This window comes from Apus apus, chromosome 7 (genome assembly GCF_020740795.1).
Source record: "Apus apus isolate bApuApu2 chromosome 7, bApuApu2.pri.cur, whole genome shotgun sequence".
NCBI classification, from domain to species: Eukaryota; Metazoa; Chordata; class Aves; order Apodiformes; family Apodidae; genus Apus; species Apus apus.
The window spans coordinates 30,027,634-30,055,178 of record NC_067288.1 but is presented as its reverse complement, the minus strand read 5'-3'; the positions used below and the strand labels follow the sequence as shown (position 1 = coordinate 30,055,178).

The window sequence follows — 27,545 nt, the reverse complement described above, 5'->3', positions numbered from 1 at the left end:
TTAAATGCCTTTTAGGGCAGCTTTTTAGTCCCCTATGATTTCTTCATTTTTTAAATCATTCTTCCCCTTCGAATCTCAATATTAACCACCCCAAAAAGAGAACACAAAGAAAGATCAGAATAAATACCAGCATCTGGGAATCATTTTCAGCCTCCCTGTTTGATCTAGCAGGAACACTGCAGTAAATGTACAGATTAACACCTCCTACTAAAAAAATAACATTTTTAGCTAAACCTGAACAGTGAAAAAGTGGGAATATAAAAAACATGGCAAGAGCAGCACGGGTTTTATTTCAGGCTCCCTCCCTGAATATAATGAGTGCACTCATTATATTCATATTTGTGAAGACAGTTGGAACAAAACCCACCTCAGCAGTCAGCTAGTCACTAATCCTGCCCTAAAAAGCCTCCACTTGAAATCTCAAGCATTTCAGTTATTTAGTCCACAAGATCCTCAGAAATATTCACCTGGGTACTGCAGCAATTCAGAACTTCAGTCCACCTCCAGCGGAGTTGGACAGTCCAGTTTTCCAAAGGATTAGGCCCTGAGGGCTGATTTAAGCTTGTTTGCCCAAACTTTTGCATGTCCAGTCCAGCAGAGCAGTGAAACTAAAGATTTTTTTTTTTTCCTCAGGAAGGGTTGTCTGTCTGTCTGTCTTGTTTGTATAAAGACTAGCACAGTTCTAGGAAAGTCTCGAGCTCCACAGATTAGTAACTCAAAGGGATTTTTTCGTTTTCTGGTAAAACAATCCTATCCGACACAGGCAATATTTGTGCATGGGAATGAAGATCAGGATGATCCTAGCTCTGATTTAATAATCAGTTTTGTATTTTGTAAACAACTGGGTGTTTGCTCCACACCCCAGCCCTCCTGCCCTGTCCAAAAGACAGACAAAATTAAGCCAACTATCTGAAAACACCAGGCCAAACCCATGAAAACTAGGAACTGCTCCAGCCACCAAAGATGGTACCTTCATAAAGCCATATTCCCTTTATGAACTAAGATTTGATTCTCTCTTTATAAGCAAGATTTTTTTCTGTTTTGAATTAATTCAATTCCATCCCTGTATTTTTACCCACTGTCTGTATATAGGAAAAAAGATCATAGACTGGTTTGGGTTGGAAGGGACCTTCAAGATCATCCAGTCCCACCCCCTGCATGGGCAGGGACACCTCCCAGCAGCCCAGGTTGCTCCAAGCCCCATCCAACCTGCCCTTCAACACTGCCAGGGATGGGGCAGCCACAGCTTCTCTGGGCAACCTGGGCCAGGCTCTCACCACCCCCACACTAAAGAATTTCCTCCTCATGTCCAACCTAAATCTCCCCTCTTCCAGTTTTGACCCATTACTCCTTGTCCCCTTGCTACAAGCCCTTCTCAAAAGTTCCTCCCCAGCTTTCCTGGAGGCCCTTCAGATACAGAACTATAGAAAAATCAAAGACTGAATAGAGATCTCAAGAGTTCTCAAGTCCTACCTCCAACTCAAAGCAGGATTAAATTCAAAGACAGAGGAAGCTGACCAGGGTTCTGTCCAGTCAGGAGCTGAAAGTCTCCAAGGGCAGAGGTCCTACAGCCTCTCACTGGGAATGGGGTTTGGTTTTCTCTTATTTCCTTAAAATTGGTAGATACAAGCAACTGGAAGGATAATTTTTGTAACTGATCCAAGCAAACACATTTGCTTTAAGAGAACTGCTTCCAATCTGCATCTACAGGTTTTGCAGATGCTGGAAAACAAGGTGAATGGAATCCATGTTACATACTCAAGTATCTATGGACCCCTTTCTGCACATGTAGTTAATTACTCTGGAATTCCTGCTGGGAATAAGTCCAGCTTAGAGAAAAAGAGCACGTCTGATAATGCCATCAGAACCCTTTGCTGTAATGGCATTTCCAGAGCAACACCTTCCAAACACAACCAGTGCACTAAAAGCTCTACATACCTGTAGTATCTTAGCTGCAAGGAAGTTCCCAGGAGCACAGTGGTTGGGTTTGCAGACCATCTGCAAGTCATCTTAGTTAAGTACCCATCTGTTTCACACGTGATGTTAATATCCATATCTAATTAAGGCACATTGAAAGTTTATTAATAATGATACACTGGTTTAAACAAAAAAAAAAACAAAACCCACACGCATTACAAGTCATAACTGCTCAATAAAAGCTAACAGGAGTTTAAGATGGAAATATTCTGACCTTACTATTAAAATGCTACCAAAATGATAATTTAGAATCATCTGGAATCTTACCTACTACATATAATTCAGCATATCTGTGGTGACACTCTCTATTTTGATGACAACAGTACAAGGCGTGATAGAAGAAACTTCCTCTAGGTTTTGTTGCTTCCAAGTTGGAAAGAGTAACTTTGCTTACACGGTCATTCACTAGGGTATACTGACTTTCTGGGATTTCCTCTGCTAAATTCAGCCACCAAACAATCTTCTGGGATGCTACAAGCTTGGTTTTGTTTTTATAGATACAATGAAAGGAAGCATTGGAGCCAACACTGGTCAGTATCTTAGGAGGGAAGTACAGGACTCCAGCTGCAAAGAGGGGGAGAAAAGGGGGGAAAAGAACATCCATTAAGATTAGAACCTGAACCAAAAAACGTAACCATGTGTCAATAGAAATTGTTATTATTGTTATTCGTGTGTCTAAATTCCCTACTTCTTAATTACTATTAACATCTGTAAGGCAGAGAGGCAGAAATGAGCCTTTGACTGTCTCCCTCTGTAAGTGATGTTTGTGATTAAAATAAACTTTATTGTCCCCAGGCAAACAGGAATTAAATGAGCAGGAAATCACTGGAGGGCACAATGAAAGCACCACACAGCAGCAGCACAAGGGAAACAAGGAATTAAATCTTGGGAAAGTAGATTAACACTGCTGCTTTTTATCCACCCTGCACTTTTAAAGCACCAAGTCACCTTATTTAAATGCTGCAACAAGTGTTTGCAACCTAGGAAGGATCAGCCTCTGTAACTCATCTCACATACACAGCACAGATTTTAAAACCAGAACATTGTCCTCAGGTAAAAGAAGATCCAAATAAGAGAAATGTTTGGGTTTGGGGAAAAAAAAAAACAATCTGACCCTTTGAACCCTGTAAGGATGCTGAAATGATGTTAGGGGGAGCATTGATGAAATACTGGAACAGAGATTTTGAGAGAATCCCTACTCAGAACTGGAGGAGAGGGGATTGAACAAGAATAATTTAAAAAATAGTAATAATCAAGCTTTCCAGCAGCTACTAATCCTGCTCCTGTTGAAGTCAGCAGGAGATGAATGTCTCAAAACTTTGTTCTGCCATTTCAGAGCAGCTGGTGGCAGTGAGGCAGTCACTCACCCAGGGATGAGACACCGACTTTGCAAAGCGCTGAACACGCAGCAGCCCAGCCCCGAGCGGGCAGGTGCTGAGGGAAGCTGCAGGTGCTTCCCACCTGCTGAAAAGGAGCAGCCTGCCCAAGACCAACCCAAAGCCCCAACAGCCAGAGCACAGAAGTGACTGCATACAACCCACCTCCCTCACTGAGGTCATACGCTGTGCTCCAGTCACTCCAGAACCCTGCACCATCACGACTCCTGCACCGCACTCGAACCCAGTGTGAGGAACCAAGCAGGGGATGCTCTATGGCCAGGGAGGTTTCCAGAGCAACCTGGACCATCTGTTGGATTATCAAAAGCCATTATTGTTGTATAACAGGAAAAGACAGAGGGAACCAAAACAAATTAGCCTAGAGAGTAGTTTTCAGGTAGCAAGTTGGGTAGAAAAAGCTTTCTTCTTTAAACTTACTGTGAATTTGAATATGGTGGAAAACATGTTAATTCATTATGGATTGCTAATTAACAGTGGTAGCAACAGAAAAAGCAATTCACTAATAGAAGCTACAAATATTAAACATATACACGTGGATCATGGAATTTGAGGGTTGCTGAAAGGAGAGAGCTTTGCCTTTAGACTTCACAGAATCTAGCACTTCATCCAAAAAGAAAGATGGGAGATTGTTTGCAAAGACCCAACAGGAGACGGGTCTTTCCTCACTGTAGTGGCTCTCCTAGTGTAACAGATGTGAAGTCCAGCTTGCCAGCTCCACCACACTCTGTTGAGGTTCACCAGAGCCTACTGGATGCACCAGCTCAGGAGAAACCAGTGTGCCCTGTCCAGATCCACCAGACCAGCCCCGCTGCTCAACCCGCCAGAGCCACTGCCCGAGGACAAGGAGGGTGGTAACAAAGTCTCTGGAAGGGACTCCCCAACCTGCTCTGCTCCACCATAAAACACAGCGAGCAGAGCTGACTCACCTGCCAGCCACTTTGACCTGAACTGGCAGAGATCTTCACTTCATACTGCAGGGGGTATGGCACCAGCAAGGGGTTGGACCAGCAGACCTTCACTTGACCTCTCTCTGTCATTTCTAGATGCAGGTTCAAAGGAGGTTCAGGCTTTACTGCAGACAAAGTAATTGACAAGTTTAGCACTAACCTCATAGCCTGCTGGCAGAAATGGGTTTTTACTGAAGCAGAAGCGTCTCATGCTTTTGCTTTCCAGTCAGTTTTCAAGAGCTTCTCTACAGCTAGTGTATGATAGAGTAATCATAGAATCCCAGACTGGTTTGGGTTGGAAGGGACTTCAAAGATCATCTAGTTCCAACCCCCTGCATGGGCAGGGACACCTCCCACCAGCCCAGGCTGCTCCAAGCCCCATCCAACCTGCCCTTCAACACTGCCAGGGATGGGGCAGCCACAGCTTCCCTGGGCAGCCTGGGCCAGGGTCTCACCACCCCCACACCAAAGAATCTTGTGTAGTATCTCTGGAAAAGTGTACCCTGGCACTATTATATAGGTATTTATCAGGACACACTGGATGACTTAATATTTAGTTTAAAATTACATTAATTTCTTGCCTTGGGCCATGATAGTTCCCAGTAACCAAGCACTAACTCACCTGTTCTGCTGGAAAGAGGACTCAGGGATGTGAGAAGGAGATAACACTCTCAGAGAGTACACAAAGAATTTCTAATTATCCCCAGGCCTTCCACAGTGGTTATGGCTATGAAAGAAGGTCTCCAGGAGAGCTACACTAGGGCCAAATAAAAATGGAGGGTCTCAGAAAGTTCCCACAAGGATGAAGAGAACTCCCTGGAGAAGGAAATGGGTGGGCAATTTAGGATGGTGCACGCCCACAGCCCTTAGCCACTGCCCCAGGGAGTCAGAAGAGTTCCCTCCTATGATCCCTCCATCAGACAACACATCAGTCTGACCTGGCACCTCCTACAGCTCCTGTGGGCTCCACTCAAGGAAGATTCTGCCTCTACCAATACCAGATTAAACACCAAATGGCCTTTCACTGATACCTCAGCTCTTCAAGGTGTCTCATTTAAGTGGTATTACTGGAATCTCACTCACTTTACCAAAACCTGTTATTTTAGGTAGAAATTCACTTCACTAAGTCAGATCTTATTTTATTATTACATATATAACATCTCAAAGCATAAAGACCAGCAGGAAGTGATCTGGGAGAAGGCACAGACTTAAAACAAAAGGCAGTAACTTCTACATCACACTTTTGTGCATCTTACAACACAAATAAAGAACTCTGTTCTACTCATGCCACTTATTCTACAAACATCACCTATAAGCAAGTACAAATCTACATCACACAAGGATTCATAGTTTTACCTTCAAGATAATTTTTAACTAAGCTAAATCTTGGCAGAACATTTGCTAATATTATGTGCTTTTAAAATATCCCTCACTAAGCAGAACAAACTGTCATTTTAAATACTGGCAGATGCAAATCTGATTTTTTTGCTATAGCAGAATTTAAAAGTAGCATGATGAAAAAAAAATGCAACCTCTCAGCTTCAAAATGAGCCCACCCAGAGACTTTTAACTTATTCTGTCTGCAAAGCACATCAGTCAGGCAGAAGCTTCTAAAGCTTCTCTTTTTTCCCCCACAGCTGTCAGGGTCCCCCCTTTTTCAAATTTGCCAAGAGCTGCAATAACTGTGCATAATGGAGAGCATCACATACCAAATTCATAATGTCAGTAGAGTTTTAACCTGATTAAACAGAGAGGGATGTTTTCCACCCTGGAAAACGCTGGTGTTGCTTGTGTAAGGAAGAAAGCATAAGGACAACAGAGCTGCCTGGGGAAAAGAGGTGGGTTTATTTGCTAAGTACCTTTAGGAACAGCTTCATTTCCCCTCACTTTTTAATTTAAGTCCTAGAGAATTAAGTACTAGAGAAGCATCAGGCAGCTCAGAAACATGTGCACAGCACCCTGAGCCAGGAAGACAGCTCCAGGGAGCCTTGTCCTGCTCTGTGTCCCCCTCCAGGAGAGACATCCTGCTGCTGCAACTCCCCTACAAAAGGTTTCAAACATAGGTCCTACTTACTTATGTCTATGGGCTTGACTGACATCAGAGGTGACCACAGAGGTATCACACCAATTGTCCTCTTCAGCCACAAGATGTAGGTGTAGTTGAGGCTCAGAGCAGGCACCCAGCACTCACATCCCTCATCCTCCCTGCACTCACACTGAGCAACCAGGACAGTCCCCTCCAGGGAGCTGGTAGTTATATCTCCCAGAGACAGCTCTGATCTGCAAGGGAGAAAACAAACCATAAACCAAAACAAGCCCTAAACCAAACCTGTATCTCTTTCTGTATCTCAAGAGGAGGTTTGTCCATTTGGGTAAGGTTTACTTACAATAAATAAACAAATAAATAAATAAAAAAAGAAAGAAAGCAGTAAAATAGGCAGTAATTGTAACTAATTGCTTTTACTTTGCTGCTTCTCCCTTTTGAAAGGGTTTCCAAGTACAGTAATGAGGATGATTCCATGAAAAGTCTTCCCAGGGTTTGACTTTGTAACAAATGTGTTCCAATACTAGATGATGTGCAGTTCAGTCAGACTCCTTTCCCATTCCTGATGGTAACTATTACTAGACACTTCCTAGGCACACAAAACTGATTTACCTTCCAGTGGACTAACGGACATATGTTTCATTAACAGTATAATCAGATTTTCCAAGATCATTTAAACACATTTTAAAGGAAATAAATTACAAAGTAGCACATACTGATACAAGCAGTCATGCATTTTGTCTCCTGATGCTAGCAAATGTTTTAGAGGATAAAAAAAAAAAAAAGAACACATGTATTGCTACTGAAATACAGGCCATCACATCTAGGCTTTTTCACTAAAACATGCACAATTTTCCTGGGGTCAGCTTCAAGCAGCCACATGGAGATGACCCAGACTGCTCCCCATGAACACAACAGTACACAGGTGCCTTTCAAGGATGTTTGGCAGGTATTTTTAGAGCAACCCTTGTGTGCATGATTACTCTCCACACATTTTTGATCTCTATTGACTGTAACCAAACTGTCATTGATTCATGAAATGAACACCTCACGAGTGGCCACAAAGCTGCTTCTGTTTTGAACCAGCATTTCCCAAAGTATTCCACATTCTAATTTCTAATCTACAGGTATTTTTGGGGCTCTTTCAACCACAGATACAGCTTATGTTGTACCACAGGTACCCAGTGACACAGGCCTCCTTAGTGTAGTGAACTGAATAGTGTGACAACTGCAGGGCCAGACTTCTCACAGCAGCAAAGCCAAGACAAATCCTGACAGTGAAACCATCCTGGATTCTTTCCTGCTGATGACATTGCATCCTTGCAAAAGCAGCTGATGTTCTGCATTGTTCTGAAGTAATTTTGGAATTATTTCTGTACAGTACGGGTGTTGTTTCACTAATTCACAGAAAGAAGTTGAAGTTCACTGAATAAGAACCTTTCTGTGAAAAGTTTGGAATGGCTTTATAGTGGGTATGACTCCTTGTACCACTTGAATTCAGGGAGGGCAGAGAACTCTGTGCTGGAGGAGAAGAAAGAGCAGTAAGATTTTCTGCTTTTTTTGTTTGTTTTTAGTCATTTTGGTATCTAGTACATTTAATTGACTGTAGAGCACAGGGAAAATGGGCACAATTCACCGTAAGTTATGCAGGTTCACCTGAATATGTAGCTTACATTAAACAGTGCTACAGTCAGCCAATACTGACATTCCTAAAATGACTTTTACCAGGACTCACAGACTTTAAGACACGAGAATTATGCAACTTTATGCTGATGGTATCTGGCAGTCATAGAGATTTTAAATTACTTGGAATATTTTTGTTTTTATAGTTGTGGCTCCACTTCTTTCTCCTGAATTTCCTTCCAAAGACTTCGCAGAATTTTCTTTTAAGTTCCCCTGCCTTCTCTTCTTGCTCACAGACTGTGTTAGTCTCAAAAACCCCACAATTAATCCATAAGAATGTAGCCTTTCATCAAACTGTGTCTTGAATCTGAGCTATCTGGAAAGCAGTTACCACTACAACACCCTGCCATCTTTCTCCTAATCCTTCCTAATAATGATTTCAATTTTTAATCATCAAACTGACCTTATTTTCACCCAGGGGAACACTGTGTACAGGGGGAAAAAAAAATCTGGAGGTCTGTTGTGTCAGTATTTTGTTGCAAATCCACTGGTTTGGGAGTAACCAGGCAGGTGGTGATATTTTTCCCTGCTCCCACCACCTTTCCACAGACTGGCACAACACCAGGACTCTCTGACTACTTCTCAAAACTGAGTTTGGGATAAGAGGATAGATCAAGGGAGGACAGGACCATGAGGGGCCCTCAAAGCAACTTCTTCTAAATTGCCAAGCCTGGGCTAAATATATGAGACCTGATTACAAGCAAAACAATGGAAAGACGAAGTGTTTTGGAGAACTGTGCCAGCTCAGGAATGCATGAGGAGCATCTCGTCCTCAGCTTGGCTGCAGAGGGATCCAGTCACAGTATAACCATTCTTCCTGAACTGCAGATACTGACTTTAGAGGAGCTTGTGCTTATCAAGCCCTCCCAGGTTCAGGAGAGGTCAGTGTCTTCACTCAGCAGAATGAGAGCAGAAATTCTGGGTACACTTAAAACAAAGCAAGGGAGTATTAAAACCTGGAGTTTTCCATCAGACTTGCAGCTGTGACTCCTGGTTCCACAAGCACTTCACATCACGTGAGGGTAACCAGATCCAACCAGACCCAAATTGTGGTGGAGGGAAAGACTCTAGAGGACTTATAGAACATCCAAGTGCATATTATGTCCCCACTCAGCTTCATAGGGCTGGCTGCTGGAACTGGAGAGATTTGTCTTGGCACAGAGAGAAAAGCAAAACACAGATAGGTACAAGAGTAGAACTTCTGTGAACTGATCACCAGAGCCCAGCTGAGATTCAATAGAAAATTAGGGAACTGGCCTGAAGATTTAATGCCTGGCAGAGAAGGGAGGGACAATGCACAAAGGAACTGTGACTTTAAGCTGGAAACATGGGACTAAAGCATAAGACACTGGCAGAAGAGGGGGGGGGAAATAAATACTGCATGCCCTGAACCACAGAAGTAATCAACATTCAACAAGGGCATGTGTCCAAGGCTTGCTTTGCTTTTCCACTCCAAACACTGCTCTTTTTAGTTGGGCAAAGATAGCTCTTTTAGACAACACCTTCAGTTAAAACCTCCTAAGTGTTTTGTATTTTGGTACACAATTTAAAGATGCTTCAGAAGGCCTTGCTACTTAATGCTAAGTTAGTCTGTGGCTCCGTGGTGAACTTCAAATGACAAGTTGCAGAATGTCTTCACTGAATTTCAATCCATTTCTTGCAACACCTAACTGAAAACAAGGGGTCAAAATTGTTTTAAGGAGAAATACATGATCTTCTGCAATTTCTCTAATTTCAGGAAAGGCACAACAGCACATTTAGGTAGCTGTGTTGAGGCAGATCAGAGATAAGGTCACCATTGTAACTCTGCCTTCCATATTTCTATATATTTTGTCTGTGCAAGCTCTAGCTTGATTAGGAATTGACAGAGCAAAGCTGTCTGGGGTTCTGACAATGTTAATAATTATATCTCAATGTATTTGATATCTAGTAGCTTGAGGACAATACTTATTTGAACAAGTTTGACCCATTAAACTGCAGAACATCTGATGGCTGCCTGGCTCATGAGAGGATGAGTCTCTCATGAAATGTTAATGTTCTCCAGCTAAAGAAAGTTCAATGCTTAACTGATGCACTCAACTAAGCCCCCAGTCTTGAGGCAAACTTCAGGACTCATCCTTAAAAACATGGGAGCCTAGTCCCAGAACTAAAAGAGAGCCTCACAGGTACTTTGACTAGGCCAGAAATAAGAGCACACCCCATACATCACCATCTGCTGAAAGGGCAAATTATAATCAGTGCTCAAAATTAAACCAGAAGCATCCATCTGTGTCACTGCAAAAGGATCCCCAAGGCTGAGGGATTTCTGGGCATGTAATTAACCATCAGGGTTTACAGCACTCCTAGAATACATACAACTGGAAAGATCATTGTAGACAATTCAGATAATTTGCCTAATTCAGTTTCAGAATAATCCTTCTCCTCCCGAAGACAGGCTGCTAGGGAGGGTAACAGCCCTATCACTGCCTCTGCCTGAGCTCTGACAGACAACTGCTCTGGACAGAGCCACACATTTTTTATTCAAGTAACTAGATACCATTTGCAAGCAGACAAACTGTGGATGTGCAAAAGAAGAGGATGCTTCTTTAATGCTGAAAAAAATTAAGAGCTGTTGAGAATCTGAGCTTTTCTGTGGTAGGTACCTCTAGGTCATTATTTTTGCACATTGCCTGTCCTATATGAGAGAAATCTGGTGTGATCTCCAGACTCCCAGGGAGAAACACATGCCAAGAATGCATATTTTTAAAACTGGGAATGTTTTCAAGATATTTTGGCTCATGTGAATAAAATGTCAAGGTATCAGCAAGCCAACAGGCAAAGCTGTCATCCTACCAAAATCTGAAATGCTTTGCTAGCTGCTCCCCCAGAACACAGGGGCTATAAAAGAAAAATATTTATAGGAAATGCTGGGAGTGACACGAGCTCCCCAGTGCCAGGGACTGCACTGCATCCTGCCTTTGCAGCTCCAGGGAATTAAGTACAGAAATACCACCAGGACTCAAATTGTGTGACACTTGCTGAACTCCCTCCATAATACAAAGAACCTCTCCATCCCAGCTGGGACTCGAATCTGTTGTCCCACAGATGTCAGGCATACCAAAAAATTCCACATACAGATTACTTGACTGGGATTACTGGCAAAGACGTTTCTATTGCAGAGCAGACCAGATGGATCAGAAGCAAAGTCAGACCTGCCTCTCTCACAAACACACAGGTAATGTTCCAGAAATCAGATTCACGAGGAACACTGGAAATAGGAAACCACTCAAAGCCTGACTTCAGCTTTAAAGTATTATGTCAACCAAAACCCAGATTTATTACTGCTAATACACTTGCTTTCTGCCCTGACTATAGGGATAATTTGTGGCAAGTGACCTCTGGCTTTTTAAGTAGAAGTCATCACCTGTAAATTCAGCTAATTCAACTACTCATGTTTAGCCTGTTTCCTGAGGAAACTGAGCCTGTGTTCATGCCACTCCTTCCAACCTGCCAGTAACTCAGAAAGAACAGTGTGGGTTTGTGAATGGAATCAAGTAGATCTTTTTAGGATCAAATCAGGTAGGTGATGTATGCAAGACCTGCATCCTCCCAGCCAGGTTGATTATCATCTACTGCCAGTCCAGACAATATTTACCAGGGTGACAACAGTGACAACAGCACCCGAGTGGCTCTCAGAGGCACCAATGTGAAGAGAGCAGCACCTGGCACTGTATGAACTGCTCAGGAATACAGTGACTTCAAGAGAGAGAACACTGTGGTCAAAAGCATAAAAAAGGCAGCACCAAGATGGCAGCTTTAAAATTAAGCAATTGCAAAAGCAAAGATAACGTAGCAAGTCAACTCTGACGGCATTAAAGAATGTTAAGAAGCATGGAAAGAACAGAGGAGAGAGACTCTCCATTCTAACCTTTTCTCACTCAAAGCCAGAAGCATAAACTTTCCACGTTGTCCTTGATTCCCTTTAAATAAGACACAGCTATATAACAACATCAGGGGAAGCTCATGTGCTGCAAGCTGGAGAGGCCAATGTTGGTGTTTTAGAAAATGCTTTCAGATGGACATGGGGTAATGGATCAAAATTGGAAGAGGGAAGATTAAGGTGAGACATGAGGAGGAAATTCTTTGCTGTGAGGGGGGTGAGACCCTGGCCCAGGCTGCCCAGGGAAGCTGTGGCTGCCCCATCCCTGGCAGTGTTGAAGGGCAGGTTGGATGGGGCTTGGAGCAACCTGAGCTGGTGGGAGGTGTCCCTGCCCATGCAGGGGGGTTGGGACTGGATGATCTTAAAGGTCCCTTCCAGCCCAAACCAGTCTATGATTCTATAATTCTAGGATCTCTAAAGCTAACAGTGACACACTGCACAGAGTCTGTACTTACACAGCATAATAAAGATCAACCTTCAAGTTGTTTCTCAAGTGCAACTTCAAACCCCGCAGGCTACAAACCAACAGGTCCAGCTTGCCCTTCATCCAACACTCAATGTTCCAACTGGAATCTAAACAAAAGGAAGGGATTACACATTTCTGAACAACATTAAAACCGATACAAATGACAAAAGAGTCAGGACAAAATTCACTCCCAAAGAGAGGACAAGTAACAGATACTCGTGAAGGTGAGGCTGGACCCCCAGTGTGCCATTTTTATGACTAATCCTTGCTGAACTGGGCACCAGGATATGCCCTTCAACACTTAAAAGCCTCACAACCAAGGTCAGGCTGCTGCATCCTGACTGCTGGAGAAGGAATATATTTTACCTGGTTTTATGGACAAGGCCACAAGGGGCAGAAAGCAATGAAGATGCTGCTGCTGGTTGAAGACAACAAATTCAGCATGGCAGTTTTTAACAGAGATGCATCTGTTCCAGGTGATTGTCCTTGTAAACAAAACTCTACTCTACTGAGGTCGATGAGATTCTTGCCACTGAGAGCAGGAGGCCAGCTGGCCAGTGTGCTGCTGCTCAGAGCCTGCTCGGGGGGAGAAAACTGCCTAGGAAAAAATAATACACTCTAATCCATGTGCAGATATTGCTTAAGGCATCACAATCCAGGCAGAAAAGATGGCACTTGTTCTCCATCTCCCCCACCTCCTGGAGGAGTTCAAAGCCCATGTCCACAAAAATATGTAAAAAATTTCTCATAGTGTCTGAACACCTTGGAAGATCTGGGCTTACATCCTCCCTTGCAGTGCTACATATTTTATTCAGCATTCTCCTAGAAAGGCAGGCAGCTATTTTTTTTTCCTCCCTTTGAATCTGTGCTACACATTTATTTCTCCTTCCACTACAGGAAGTCTGTCAGGAAGGATTTTACCACCCTATGTTTTCTGCCTTGGATAAAAACAAATACCCATTAATACAATCCACCCACCCATCTCCCAAGCAGAAAAACCCGACCATTTTTTGAAGTAGTAACTTCTTCTGCCCTTGAATGAGAAACCTACCTGTTCCCTGAGAAGCATTGATACTTATTTCTGAAGGAATAAACCTCCTTGCTTGCATGCTTGCTCTGTACAAAGAACAATCAACGTTGTGATCACTCCAAATGCAACACAGAAAATTCTCTTCGTTCATGAGCAAGGGAGGCTTCGTTTCAGATGCTCTCCTCCAGCCAGACCAGCCCCCTGCAACTCCAGCAGAGAAAGGACCCAAAAAAGTCTCATTCAGCAGCATACAGGGTAACGTGAAGTTCCTGGGAGGAATCTGATGGACCATGCAGTGGGGAACTGCCATTTGAAGAAAGTCTGCAAATAGAAAGGCAAAGATATTGGAAATAGAAGTTTGTCTTACTCGACAAAGAAAAGGGAGCAGCTGATGTTACAAACAAACACATGAATTCCATCAAAATCAGATTACTCCCAGAGGCTTTTCGCCTCTGAGTTCTAGACAAAAGTGCTAAAGACATCCCCTCCAATCTGGTGGCACAGCTGACAGATGCCATCTTTCCCCCCCAAAGCCACTGCAATGAATGTTTGGTTTCCTCAGCCTCTCCAAACAGGCCAGGACCAAGGGTGCACAGGAAGCATCTCTCTGGGGTAATCTGGCTTATATTAATTCAAAATACATTGAACCCTAAATCTAAGCCCACACACTACACAGGAATGAGTCTCATGTGCACTTGCAGTGCTGGGACACCTGCAATCCAGCTCTTACAATGTGTCTCCTTTACTGTAGAAAAAATAATCCCACTGTAAGTATAAAACATAGTCACACTGGAACTGTTAAATACCAAAGAACAGTATCACAAAGATATACAACTAGATGTAGCTGCACAACCTCAGGGGGTTCTGTGAGAAATGAGATGTAGGAAAAGAATAATCTTTTCCATCAGACTAAGATTCTTCAAAATAAAATTGCTCTGACCACATTTTTAGCTCTTTTTGGCAAGTCACCACTTGAATGAGGTGATTAAAACAATGATTTTGGGGATGATGAGAAATCTCAGTTTGGGAAAGAGCTTACTGGAAAACACTGCATGAATTTCAAAGATTAAAGCAGCCACAGTTATGGAAAGGCATGTGGGTCATTTGTGCCCTTTGCATTTAGCTTCTTGCTCAGTAAGGCCATAAATATTTTAAGCAGTTCATTAGATAGAAATTAATTCATGCCCTATGTCTTGCAACAGCTGAAATTAGAAAATCAGAACTTCTCCAGCACAGTTTGATTTATAGCACATAAGTATAAGCTAAATAATATAAAAACCACAAAATGAAAGCTTCTAGAAAAGCAGCTGCATGCTACCTCAAAAGCAGACACTGTGCTACCAGGCAGTGTGTGGAAGTGTGTCCTGTTCTCTCCATGCAGCTTTTGTGTTGCCAGACTCCTCAAGGTTTCTGCTCCTTCCTCCTCTCTCATTTCACACCATTTGTGCCTCTGTTAAATACCAGCTTCCTTAGGCCTCTTGGCTGCAGGCAGAGGATTCAGCTGACTGAACTGACTCTCAGTCCATAATTCATGATTTAAAAAGGACAAATGAGTGAGTGCCATGGGTGCCTATGAAGCAGGACAGGTAACTAAGACACTGCCTCATTCACAGGGGCAACTGCAGCGTGGGAAGAGATTCCTGCCAATCACCTGTTTTTCTAAAAACCAAACTCCCCTCTTCGTCTATCACACCAGATGATCTGACAGGATCAGTTAAATCCCATCAAGTCCAAATGTGTGCAGCTACTCACCCCTTCTGCAGAAATATTCCAAAACGAAAAGAATTCCAATGCATTTCAGAACAGAGCAGTCAGTCCAGGATTGCTAGTGACTTACCCAGCAGCACAACCACAGTCAGAATGATGCTCCAGTTCATCCTGTGTTGTAGAGCTGATCTGAAAAACATATAGAAAATTAAGCAAGAGCTGATAATTATCAGTCTGTTATTTCATTAGGGTTTCGTTTTGGTCAGCTTCAGTTAATTTGAGACAATTTTAATCCTACAGTCACATCAATTCCATTAAAACCCAAATATAAGCATTTTTATATTTTAAAAAAAGCTCAGCAGAGGGTATCAGAGGAAAACACTCAGTTGTCTTTGTAGTTAACCAGAACTGCATGATTACTAACATTTATATACCAAGTCAGGCAGAGAATGCTGGAGCAAGAAATAAAATGTAGGGATTCCCTCCAAAATATTCTCATGCCTTGAATATTTCTGAGAACACTTTCCTTGAGAACTTCTATGTTGCCAAAAACATTCTGCCAATGCTATGCAATCCAGTGGCTTTTCAGTCTGGGGGTGCACGTACTGAACTATAAGCATACAGTGGAGAAGAGAAGGCTCTGGGAAGACCTCATAGCAGCCTTCCAGTGCCTGGAGGGGCTACACAAAAGCTGGGGAGGGACTTCTCACAAGGGCAGGGAGAGGACATGGGGTAATGGATCAAAACTGGAAGAAGGGAAGATTAAGGTGAGACATGAGGAGGAAATTCTTTAGTCTGAGGGGGGTGAGACCCTGGCCCAGGTTGCCCAGGGAAGCTGTGGCTGCCCCATCCCTGGCAGTGTTGAAGGGCAGGTTGGATGGGGCTTGGAGCAGCCTGGGCTGGTGGGAGGTGTCCCTGCCCGTGCAGGGGGGGTTGGGACTGGGTGATCTTGAAGGTGCCTTCCAACCCAAACCAGTCTGTGATTCTATGAAAAACAGAGAATGGACAAAGCTGTCTACCTGAAGGAGCAGACAAATGAGAAGTGAAGGTACAATATTCCAGTATTTTTGCCTCCCTGCAAGCTCTCCCACAAGAAACGCCCTTGCAAGTCTAGCTGGGGCTGGAGATGGAACCAAGCTATTTCTTCAGCACAGGCCACCTGCACTTTGGTCTGCAGGATGAGTCAGTCCCATCCACTTTTCCCCAAATTCACCCAGGTTATCATCAGAGTACATTTTAAGCTGCATTTTGAGCAATTAAAGAGGAAAGCTCAACATTTCAAAGGCAGTGATTCATAACCCCTACTTCAGAGGAAAATTCACCTCTTAGCACAGCTGTTAGGAGGCCTACCTTGCTTGTACCTCTTCCATTAGTCTGTTTCCTAATAGGAGAGCCATGAAGGCCAGAGGAATTATCTACCTACAAGCTTCTATTAGGTCTGTCATTTTCCAAAGATACAGCCCAGGATTATTTCCAAAAGCCTGTGATTGAGGTTATCTAGTTTTTTCCCAAGTTTCTGACTGAAGAAAAAGCTTTTAAAATAGTTTACTTGGCATAAGCATTCACTATTCACACTATTAAACACATGGTTTAATGAGAAACAGTCCACATTCCTCTTTTAAAGGTGCAAAAAAACTTTGCCGTTCCTTCCAAAACAAGTAAAAACTTCCATAATCCATAAAAAGTTATTGCTCCATCACTTGCTTTCCCATTGTAGGGGCTGCAAGAAGGAAAAGCTGTCACCCAAATATCTCAGCCCCTATTGCTCCTAGATGTTTGGTGGAAAAAAAACAGTGTTTTGGTAACTATGTGTATTTCATTGTGCTATTTCAAAGCAGAACGTGAAACACCAGCTCTTGTTTGTTCCTGGAAGTTAAATAGTGGTGTGAACAGCAGCTGCTTTGTTAGTTCCACCCATGCAGCACCTGCCCAGACTGAAAAGAAAGCAACCACAGATCCTCAGAACCCCACACACTGCAAAGGACAGTTACAATTATGGAGTCTAGTGAAGATAAAGGCATTTTCACTCCCTGCTGCCACACAGACATCCAGATAGAGCAATCAGACTCTGATGTGAGAACTAATTTAACCATGATTAACAATATTTGCACCAGAAGGCAAAAATACAGTTCAAAGCAGCTTGAAACACCTTTTCCTACTTCTGCTGCATCGATCCAGGCTGATTTTTACAAAGATGTTATTTTTCAATCCTGGTTCCAAGAATATTCATGAACAACAAATATTGCTGTACATGACCAAAAAGCCATGGAAGCTGCATGTCACCTGCAGCAGCTCCTTTTCTGTTCAAAGTTCAGTATTGCTTGTGCAAACATTACACAGGAATCGGGTAAAGAGAGACAGCTACAGATAACTGCCAGGACAAGATGAATGTCCTACTGGACCAGACAGGACTATCCCATATCTTTTCTAGGGAAAATACTGAATTTATCAGAATTCCTAACTTGACTGTAAGAAACAACACAAGTTTTACAAGAACACTTACAGGGAAGAGGAAGTTAAATAAAGGAGAATGATTAAAACTTGTAACTATAGCTCTATCCCAGAGCTAACACAGCAAGGACAAATGGTTTTATGCATGGATGGGCAAGTGTCCATACAAACAGAAGGAAACTGGGCCAAATTTAACCCATCTATCTTAAGATACCACATGCTGAAACCACCAACTTTTTGCTGCTGCATACAAGAAACCTGCCTGCAAATGTGAAGAGTCTGTCCCTCTCCACACTCACCACTTCCAAACAACTTCCAAACAACTTCAGCGAGGAAGAGTCCCTCTTGTAACAGAAACATCCAATTTAGAACAAAAAGCAGCAGAGAGGGCAAGCGAGGAGAAAAACAGTAAAATCACTTTTTCTTGACAAGCTGTTGGCATATCAGCATGGGAATCACTTTCAGCACAGGCTGAGACAAGCACAGGTGACCCACAAACACCCGCTCACTGGGCACGGAAAACGGACTGCAAGTTTTCCTTTTCCTTCTCAGAGCTGCCTTTAGGGGTTCATTTTTGTTTGTGGTTTTTTTCATTTTCTTGCCTTGACAAGGGACACTTCTGCGTGTCTCCTTTCTGAACTAGAGCAGAAGGGTTAAGGTGAACAGAGGCTGCAGTGTGGGCAGGTCTACCTGTCCGGTTTGAACAGCAGTGAACAGAGAGTGGCACTGGTCACCAAGGGTGCCAGCTCTACAACCCCTCCCGGACCCAGCCCAGGGGCACAACCCTGACACCACCAAGCCCCACTGCAACATTCTCACTGATTTTTACAGGGACAAATGGACTAGATGACCAAACGCTGCAAGATCAGGGCCTTACATATTAGTGGTTTCCAACGAGCAATTTCAAAGCCTACAGAAACTTACAGAAACTAAGTTGCCAGGACCTCCTGTTTCTCCTCCAGTAACCTACATATTACTTGAACATGCAGGGTCTGGAGTTCTTTTTTCCTTTCTCTTATTCCCATCCTCCAAAAAAAAACTACAGCTGCTAGTTAATGGGAAACAGGAACATAACACTGCAAGCCTACCAACTGTCCCTGACTTTTGCAAGCTCTCCACTAAAGCTGTTTTTAAATATTTAAAAGATCTTTATAAAGCATTCAAATATTTTAGTAATAATGCCTACACACAGTGTCCTCTGGCCTGCTCTTTCAGGGTGCTGAGGGCTTTCCAGTCCTGTTGGTTTTGGAACAATCACTGGTTCTGTGTCAGCCCTCCTGGGCATGGAATCCCACTACATTTGTTTGTCAGTTGGTTCATTAGCAAATACTGTTAATGTAACTGTTCAGAGTAAATGGAACACAGAAAATAGCAACAAATATGACTTGCATTGAATACTTTTGCTTCCTAATTTAACCAAGGCAAGCTAAGCTGCGTGTCTCCCCAAACACTAAGCACAGCAGAAGGAGCATCAGAGCTGCTCTTCTCTCACTCCTGTACAACCGTGCTGCTACAAAACCAGGCTCCAAGTCTGCTGCTGGAGCCTGCCTTCTGAAACTCCACAGCAAAACAGCCCGAACTCTAGAGAGTTCCTCCATCTCACAACCATCCACGCTGCTCCAAGACAAATTCCCTTCACCAGCCCATGGCCGAGGTGGGAGGCAGGGGACCCAGCAGCACAGCACTAATAGCACACAATTTAACAGACTTAAATTTCATAAATCCTACTGATTTAAAGTTAGCAATTGAAAAAAAAACCCATTTTTAATAAACGCTTTTACCTCACTATTTTTGACTGATGAAAAAGGCATGTAGTGATAGGACAAGGGGGAATGGTTTTAAGCTGGCAGAGGGGAGATTGAGGTTGGACATGAGGAGGAAATTCTTCACTGTGAGGGTGGGGAGACCCTGGCCCGGGTTGCCCAGGGAAGCTGTGGCTGCCCCATCCCTGGCAGTGTTGAAGAGCAGGTTGGATGGGGCTTGGAGCAGCCTGGGCTGGTGGGAGGTGTCCCTGCCCATGCAGGGGGTGGGATGGTCCCATTAAGGTCCCTTCCGACCCAAACCAGTCTGGGATTCTACCCGTTGGCTTTTCCTTACACACAGCTGCAAGCAGAGCTCCTGCAACCACCCGGCACTGAAAGCTCCTTCATGCTACAGCCACACTTGGTAGCTAAGGGCTCTCAGTGTCTTAGAACTCTATCTATAAATGCTGTCTCATTAACTAATTAACACCGCACTCCCCAAGCGCCAGAGCGGGGCACAACGGCTTCTGCAGCACCGGCGACTCGCATCCCGCGTTCCCGGCGCTTTCTGGCTCTCTTTGCCCAGGCACGGAGGCTGGAGAGGCACAGCGGGAACTGGCGGCTGGTGCCAGCTCACCGAGCCTCCCCCCGAGCTGCCTGACCCCGCTCCCCCTCCCCAGCTTCCCGCGGGCCCGGGCCACCCCGCTCGCTTCCCAACGCGTCCCTCGGCACGACCCGCCCGCTTCCCACGCGGGGCACCCCCCGGCGGGCAGGGAGGCGGAGAGCCGCGCCAGCCCTCCCGCAGAGCGAACCCACCGACCTCGTTCGCTTCTTCCCAGGAGTCTGCACCGACCCGCGGGGTTACGCGGCGGAGCTCATGCCTCGCCGCCTCCTCCGCGCCGCGCCCCGCACCGCCCCGCAGACCGCCCCGCACCGCCCCGCAGACCGCCCCGCAGACCGCCCCGCACCGCCCCGCAGACCGCTCCGCACCGCCCCGCAGACCGCCCCGCAGACCTCCCCGCACCGCCCCGCACCGCAGACCTCTCCGCACCGCAGACCTCCCCGCACCGCCCCGCACACCGCTCCGCCCCGCACACCGCCCCACACCGCCCCGCACACCGCTCCGCACCGCCCCGCACACCGCCCCGCACACCGCCCCACACCGCCCCGCACACCGCTCCGCACCGCCCCGCACACCGCCCCGCACACAGCTCCGCACCGCACACCGCCCCGCACACCGCTCCGCACCGCCCCGCACACTGCCCCGCCCCGCACACCGCTCCGCACCGCACCGCGCACCCCGCCCGCATCCCGCACCTGGCCGGGGAGAGGCCGGTTTCCCCCGCCAGGAGCGGCAGGCGGGCCCCGTCCCGTCCCGCCCCGCACAAGATGTGGGGTCCGGGGAGCGCTTCCCACCGGCATCCGACACCGGCGTTTGAATATCGACACCTCGGCTTGATTTCCTACCCTCCTGTTCCCCGGGGAAGGGCGGCGGGAGCCCTGGCAGGGCCCGCAGCCGCCGAGGGGGGACGCGCGTCCCGCGGCGGGGCCGGGCAGGAGTTTGTCCAAGCGAGAGCTGGGAGAGTCAATGTTCGACATTGCCCTAATAGCTTCAGGCACTGCGGTTATCATAGAAGGATACTTCACGGCAGTTTGGGGGTGTATTTGGGGTTTTTGTCGTTTTGTTTTTAATGCAGAGTGTGACTTGCCCCAGCTGAGAACATTCAAGTGACAATCAGCATTGTCTGGAACGACACACTTGTTGGGAATGTTCCCAGCAGCCAGCTTAACAGTCCCAGGGGGTGGTTTTAACAGTGGAGGCTGTACAAAAATGGTTGATGTAGCAGGGGACTTAAACCAGAAGTGTAGGGAACGCTTCCTACAATCCCGCTGCGCACAGGAATTCCCAGTTTGGATCAGGCCTGCAGCAGGATATATCCCCCAAAACCCTTGTCTACCATTCTGGGTCTCACTGAAGATAACAATAAGAAACCCAGCCCAAAGGAACGTGGGAAAAATACTAAAACAAGCAGCAGGAGCAGAGATTAAATTCCAGATTAGAGATAAAGCCCTTAAACCAAAGAGCAAACACGGAGATTATGGAGCTGCTGTAACCCCGCCTTGGAGAGGGTCTCCCTTTGCCATGAAGGTAACAGGATGGACTGCAGGAGGGTAACACAGGGGCAAGGCAACAAAAGTTACTCCAGCCACAGCAGGGAGAAGTCTGGAAGTGTTCTGTACATGAGAACAGGGATACAGAACATGAGCATGCGAAATTCCAAGAGCCGGACACCGATGTTGAAACCAAACCTGTTAAGTGGTAGCACAGTAGGAGTCAAGAACAAAAACACAGGTGTGATAACTTCTGATTTCTAAAACATACAAGAATTTACAACAAATTCGGGTTGCGGGGGTTGAACAGCTGGGGAATAAGTCCCCAAGGAGGAGGAATTCTGAACTCTTCAAAGCAAAGGACAATCCTGGCACTAAGGCAGGTGGTTATAAACATGCCACAGGAACATTTAGGCCTGTTAGAAAAATCCGAGTCTTGGCCAATAGAAGATTCATTTCTGGACCAACCTTCTAATGGGAATAACAGGATAAAAAAAGAAACAGTTTAAGTGAGGGTTTAATAAGTTTAGGAAAAGAATGATTTCACAGGTTTGTGCTTCGGATAAAAAGAAAACAAATAATCTAGACAGGCTCTTCTCACCTCAGGCTTCTGAACCAGTGTACAAGAGACTGTGAAGTCCCAGATATGTGCAACTGAGGGGTTTTACAAGGTGCTGTTTTTTTTTCTTTTTGGCAATATTATTTTAAAATGAAATCAAAAACAGCATCTCTACTTCCTAAGGTATAAATAAAATTATTTTTATTTACCTACTGCAAGCTCTTCTCAGTCAGCAGGCCTGAAGGTGTTATCATACCATCTTTTGTGTTGTGTAAATATTCCTGCCGTGGCTCTATAAACAAACCCATAATTTGCTTTCATTTCTTGATTGACTTTCCGTAATTCTTGATCCATTTCCTTAAAACAGCATCAGCCATTTTCTCTCCTGGTTAAAATAACCACCATCTCTAATTGAGAAATTGCATTTAAAAAATATATCTGTATTCTGTTGTGACAGCTTGGGTGTGTCTGAGGTTAGGAAGCCATCCCAGACTTTCACAGGGTAAGCAAAAGCTGTCACAGCCAGTGTAATGTGCCATGACCCTGCTAGGAGAGATCCAAAGAGGGACCATTAGAAAATAATTTTCTATTTAGGTTAGAACATCTTGAGACAAACACTTGACCAAGTTTTCTTTCACTTCCCCGTGCAGCACTGGTGTGCAGTGAACCAGGGGAAAAACCCCTGTACATAACCTACACTAGTGCATATTGATTTTTATAGGTGGGGGTTTTTTTCCACCTTAATATTAAACTAAGTTTAATCCTCTTACTTTTTCACATGCTTGAGCAATGGAGAAGACAGGTAATTCCTCTTTTCAGAAGCCCTTTGGTGTATGTTCCATTGCTGTCTCATACCCATCATGCTTGGTGTGAAGTAAAGCTCCAGATCTTTCAGTCTTTATAGATCGTCTCTTCTGGAGACCTGCTCAGGGTCACTGCTCTCCTTTGGATTTAGTCCTGTTGTGCTCTCTCTTTGCTGAAGAGCACTGCCCAAACTCCTCCAACCAAAGTCTTGGTAGTGCCACCGAAGGGGAAGAAATCTCTCACTTTTTACACAGGACAGCCCTGCTGACACATCCCAGAAGGTTGTTTGTCTTTTTCCCCTCCAGCAGTGTGCCTGTGTTGACTCAGGCTGGGGTCGTGCATCTCCCGAGCCCTCAGATCCTTCCTTCAGAACTTCTGTTTGTACAGTTGATTATTTCTGCTGAGGGCCTTGCACTGGTATTTCTTGAGCCCATTCATTTCAGGCCACTTCAGCAGTTTGCCAAGATCACTCTGAATTCTAAGCTTGTTCTCCAAAGTGTTTGTTATCCAAAGAGTTGATATCGTTCACTTTTCAACTCTGTAAGGACTTACTGAAAATATCAAATAGTTTTAAACTTCGGGTGCACCCCTGAGCAACCACCCCACGTGCAGCCTTCCAGTCTGTGACTTGTTGACCACTTTCTCTGTCCAACTGAACACTCTACAGCCATTGAACGTGGACTAGACTTCCCTGGCTTGCTGCAGAGAAAGTCACGTGAGATGGCATCAAAAAGACACAGAAATAGAAATTACACAAAGCTGATAATTCTCTGAGGATAACAGAGACTTTGAAAATTATTTATGAGAAAAGTGTAAGAAGTTTGATTCAGATGGGACAAATTGACATGATGCTTTTCCCACACAGATTAATAATTCAAGTCATCAGACACATCAGGTTTCTAGATTTTCAGGCTTCCTTGTGCTTTTAAGCTTCTGTGTTATTTCCATTAACCATCTCAGAGTTTTCCAAGTGAGTTTGTCTGAAGCATCTATACAAACAATACTAAAAAGATGTACAAACAGCAGGCGTTTTTTTCAGGAACAAGATGTCATCCTCTGGACATATCAGTGCCAAACTTGTTCCCAACTTGGTGAGCGGTGCACAAACCCCTGTGGGGAAAGGTGTCAAGAAGACAGAACCAGGCTCTTCAACATGCTGCATGGCTTTATAACAGAGGCATAAAGTGAAATAAGAGGGTTCAGAGCTGAGAAAAATAACTTTTTCCCCATGAGGACAGTCAAGCAGTGGAACAGAAGAAGTCTCCATCCTCTCCCAGCTGGTTCTGCTTGAACAGAAGGTTGTTTTAGAGTCCTTGGAAGTCCCTTCTAACCTTAAATACCCAGTGATCCAGTCATCCTGTGGGAATTTTATTTCATCATCAAGAGAAATTAACAATAACTTAGTCAATACATGCTTCAAAAAAAAATAACTAGAAAAGAAGGTAAAACCAAACCCATAGATATTTAAGTTCTCCCTTGTGAATACATTCCTGTGTCTATACACATGCAAGGAAGTGTTTGATATTCTGTGTTGTCCTGAAGAAAGTTTCTCTCTCTTTGAAGGCAGCCAGTCTTACAAGGGTGAAGTTGAGGCTGCAGCTGTGATTGCTCACTGGCCTGGACTTTCCAGCCTGGACTTGTCAGCCAAGGGCTCCACTCCTTGCACCATGTTTGTGTAGATTTTATTAGTTTGATCATAAGAGAGTCACTGGAACTGGTCTCAGCCCATCAGGTATTCATCATTAATACTGGTAATTCTTCTCATCTTGCCTCTTATCTCCTCAGGGCAAGTGATTTCCCTTGGAAACACTCACCATTGTCCATCGCAGTGAGGCCTGACCTCTGCTACTCAGCAGTATCAGAAGAGAGTTTTAACTAACAGCTTGAGAAAGATGACCCCTGACACAGTGAGACTTGAGCTGTACCTGGGTCACACCCCAGATGCACTCTTGCACACTAACTTGGATTGATCTACAAACTAGGCCAGATTACAGGTACCATGCAGACAAAGTTTCTCCTTGCCATTGCCAGGAATCCAACCATACAGCAGAGTGATCCATACCTTGCTCTGTTCCCACCTGGAGAAGCAGCTCAGTCTCCCTTCATCCTGTTGCAAGCTGTGTAAAAGCCTTTCCCTCTCTGTCCTGGCCCCATGAGTCACATCCAGATTCTCCAGTTTTCTGTTTGCTACTACCCTCTCCCCCACGGGACAGATGTGCAATATATTTGAGGCCCTCTCCCAAGCTCCAGGCTAGTTCTTTCTGTTTATAAACAGGCTTCACACCCATTTGCTCCTCTCTCTTGGCTCTCAATCTTTCCAGTCCTTTGTTAGGACTTTTCCTTCAGCTTGCCTGGGGGCTCAGATCCTATTGGCAGCCCTTCTAAAAGCACTTCTAGGAGGCTTGCTTTTTGCTTCTCCTTCCCCAAATTCCATCCTTCCCAGCTGACAGGAACCCTGTGGATCATACCCCACACATCTAAAGCCTGAAGGGCACCAAAACTCCTCTGAGAACTTACAGCTGGCAGATGGAAAGATCATATCCCAACCTCTTTCCAAGAACCTGCAAAGCTTGTGACCTTCCCAAATGCTTCTGAGCAAGATCTTTTAGGAAACAAGCCCTGTCAAACCCATCACGAGGTGGGTTTCCCTCTGCCAATCAACCTGAAACCCATCAAGGGTCTAGTCATAAAAGCCTCACTGTCCAACACAAAATTCGTAACACCAACAAGTTAACCAGCAAGGACCTGCTCTTTTAGGCAAACAACAAACAGGAGCTTATGCCAGCAAGCCCAGGGAAGATTTCAAAATGGGAAAGATGAGCACATAAAGCCGAATATTTCTTTGATATTCACAAGATGCGATTCTTCATTTATGCAAATCTGTAATTACTTTTTAATCAAAGCATACAATGCAAATTTGAGAGAGCAGAGCTGCTGTCTTCGGGGGCAGTGGGGACCAGTGACAGCCCTGGCTGTTACCAGCATGGACAGGCAGGAAGAGAGGAAAGCAGAGTGGCACTCACCACACTTGGCCTCTCAAGGGACACTTCTCTCCCATTCAGCTGAATCAGTGGAATGGGAGGAACATGTAATATTTCATAAAATATTCTTAATTCTTCTGATAGTTAGGTAGCTCTGTTAAGAATAAGTCTTCAGGGGAGGAAGAAGAGAATGCTCTACAGAAAACTCAGGAGCAGGAATCTTCATCCCTCTTTAAGCCTGCCCGTGGCTGCATGAGAAGCCCCAGGTGGTTAGTGCTGCCACCAGTGAAGCCTGAGTGCCAAGTGGCAGCTGGGCTAAAAGAAAATACTGAGTGTACCTGGGGGAGATTGCAGCAAAAATACAAGTATTCCTTCAGCTAGCAGGCTCTGCAGTTTAACTTACATTTTGACAAGTTCTACAGGTTTGATATGTCTACTTACTGGGCTTTTAAATAAAAACACTAGTTACTATAGTAACATTTACATCATAGGTTGTACTTACGCTGCCTCTGAGATACAGAAAACAAATCTGCTATGTGAACCTTTGTACTCCTGCTGCATTTGAAACAAACCTGTTTTTCTAAGAAATTGTCTTTTTCTCTAATTATTTTACTTCTCAGATTATAAATTAAAATTCATTCGGTCGCATTTTCTTTTAAATGACTAAGCCCTGTGTGTGGGAACATGGATCTTGGTTCCAGGGAGAGCAAGAAGAATGTATGTAGGAAGAAAACTGCAGCACGGGGAAACAAGACAAATCTTGTTTTCTAGCCCTTCTGTAATTTAGTTTCCTCTTGTAGGAATCACAGTGAAATGACAGATGATGTCCTTGGACAAGTAATCTTCTCCTATTTAGCCTGTTAGAATACCAAAGCAATATGGCCCATGCTGAGCTCATGATGTGCAGCAGTGAAGCCATCTCTGTCCCAGTAACTTTTCAGAGCCAGATCTGACAATTTCAAAACATCACGGAATATCCCAACATAAGTGGCCAATTGTTTTGGAAGGAAATCAGAAAAAGGGAGTGGGGAAAAAAAAAATAAGTGGGGAATGGGTGCTGAGATGTTGACATTCTGCATGCCTTCTTTTCTAGGCAAATAATAATGGGGAAGAAGGAAGGCACAGCATGGGAAAAGCTCACAAGGGTATAGAAAGAGTGTGTGGTGGGAAGAGAGAGGAAAAAAGGACAGATATGGGAAGAAGTAAGAGCAACAAGCAGATGGATCCTGCTGGGGCGGAAATGATGTGTGCAGATAATCCTGGCACAGAGGAGGTGTGACCAGAGGGAAGACCATGGGATTCTGATATGAAGCAAAGGGTCAGCAGGAACAGAGCCCCAACAAAAGGAGGGGCTGGAGACCCTGTGAAGGGGCAGGAAGCACTTACCCCTCACCAGCAGAAGGGTGCTAGGCCCTGATACTTGGGGGCTGATGGGAGCACTTCTGACTGAGACTCTGGAGTCTGAAAGTTTTGCCCTCTCTACTTGGCAGCAAAACTTGGAGCAGCAAGGCAAGGGCACCAAGCCAACGGCTCTGACTGGGGCAGCTGCTTCCCACTGTCCCCACCTCAGTCCTCAGTGCCAGCTGGGATAGGCTCATGCATGGAGGGAGCCTTGTGGGAGGGAAGTGATCTGCATGACATGTCTCATTCCCATGTGGACTCCACGTGGGAGAAGCTCCCTCAGCCAGTGTCTCCTCCCTTTGCCAGGTGCTCTTGCTCCTGCATG

At 44.9% G+C, this 27,545-nt stretch overlaps 1 protein-coding gene across 4 annotated transcripts in view; it reads right to left on the bottom strand.

Moving 5' to 3' along the window:
* LEPR (leptin receptor) overlaps window positions 1–20,269 on the bottom strand; it is a 35,303-nt gene extending 15,034 nt beyond the window's left edge. For 2 of the 4 annotated variants that reach the window (XM_051625487.1, XM_051625490.1), the window contains exons 1-9: window positions 18,812–18,971; window positions 15,301–15,359; window positions 13,485–13,784; window positions 12,423–12,540; window positions 6,396–6,601; window positions 4,301–4,446; window positions 3,519–3,663; window positions 2,245–2,541; window positions 1,939–2,056 (exon numbers count right to left, since the gene is read on the bottom strand). In XM_051625487.1, coding sequence (XP_051481447.1) covers window positions 1,939–2,056; window positions 2,245–2,541; window positions 3,519–3,663; window positions 4,301–4,446; window positions 6,396–6,601; window positions 12,423–12,540; window positions 13,485–13,784; window positions 15,301–15,359; window positions 18,812–18,906 — 1,484 coding nt within the window. In that variant the 5' untranslated portion in view covers window positions 18,907–18,971. Of the gene's footprint in view, window positions 1–1,938; window positions 2,057–2,244; window positions 2,542–3,518; window positions 3,664–4,300; window positions 4,447–6,395; window positions 6,602–12,422; window positions 12,541–13,484; window positions 13,785–15,300; window positions 15,360–18,811; window positions 18,972–20,183 lie in introns of those variants that run through there. The other 2 variants (XM_051625488.1, XM_051625489.1) reach the window with 2 other exon arrangements.
* Between the last annotated feature and the right edge of the window lie 7,276 nt (window positions 20,270–27,545).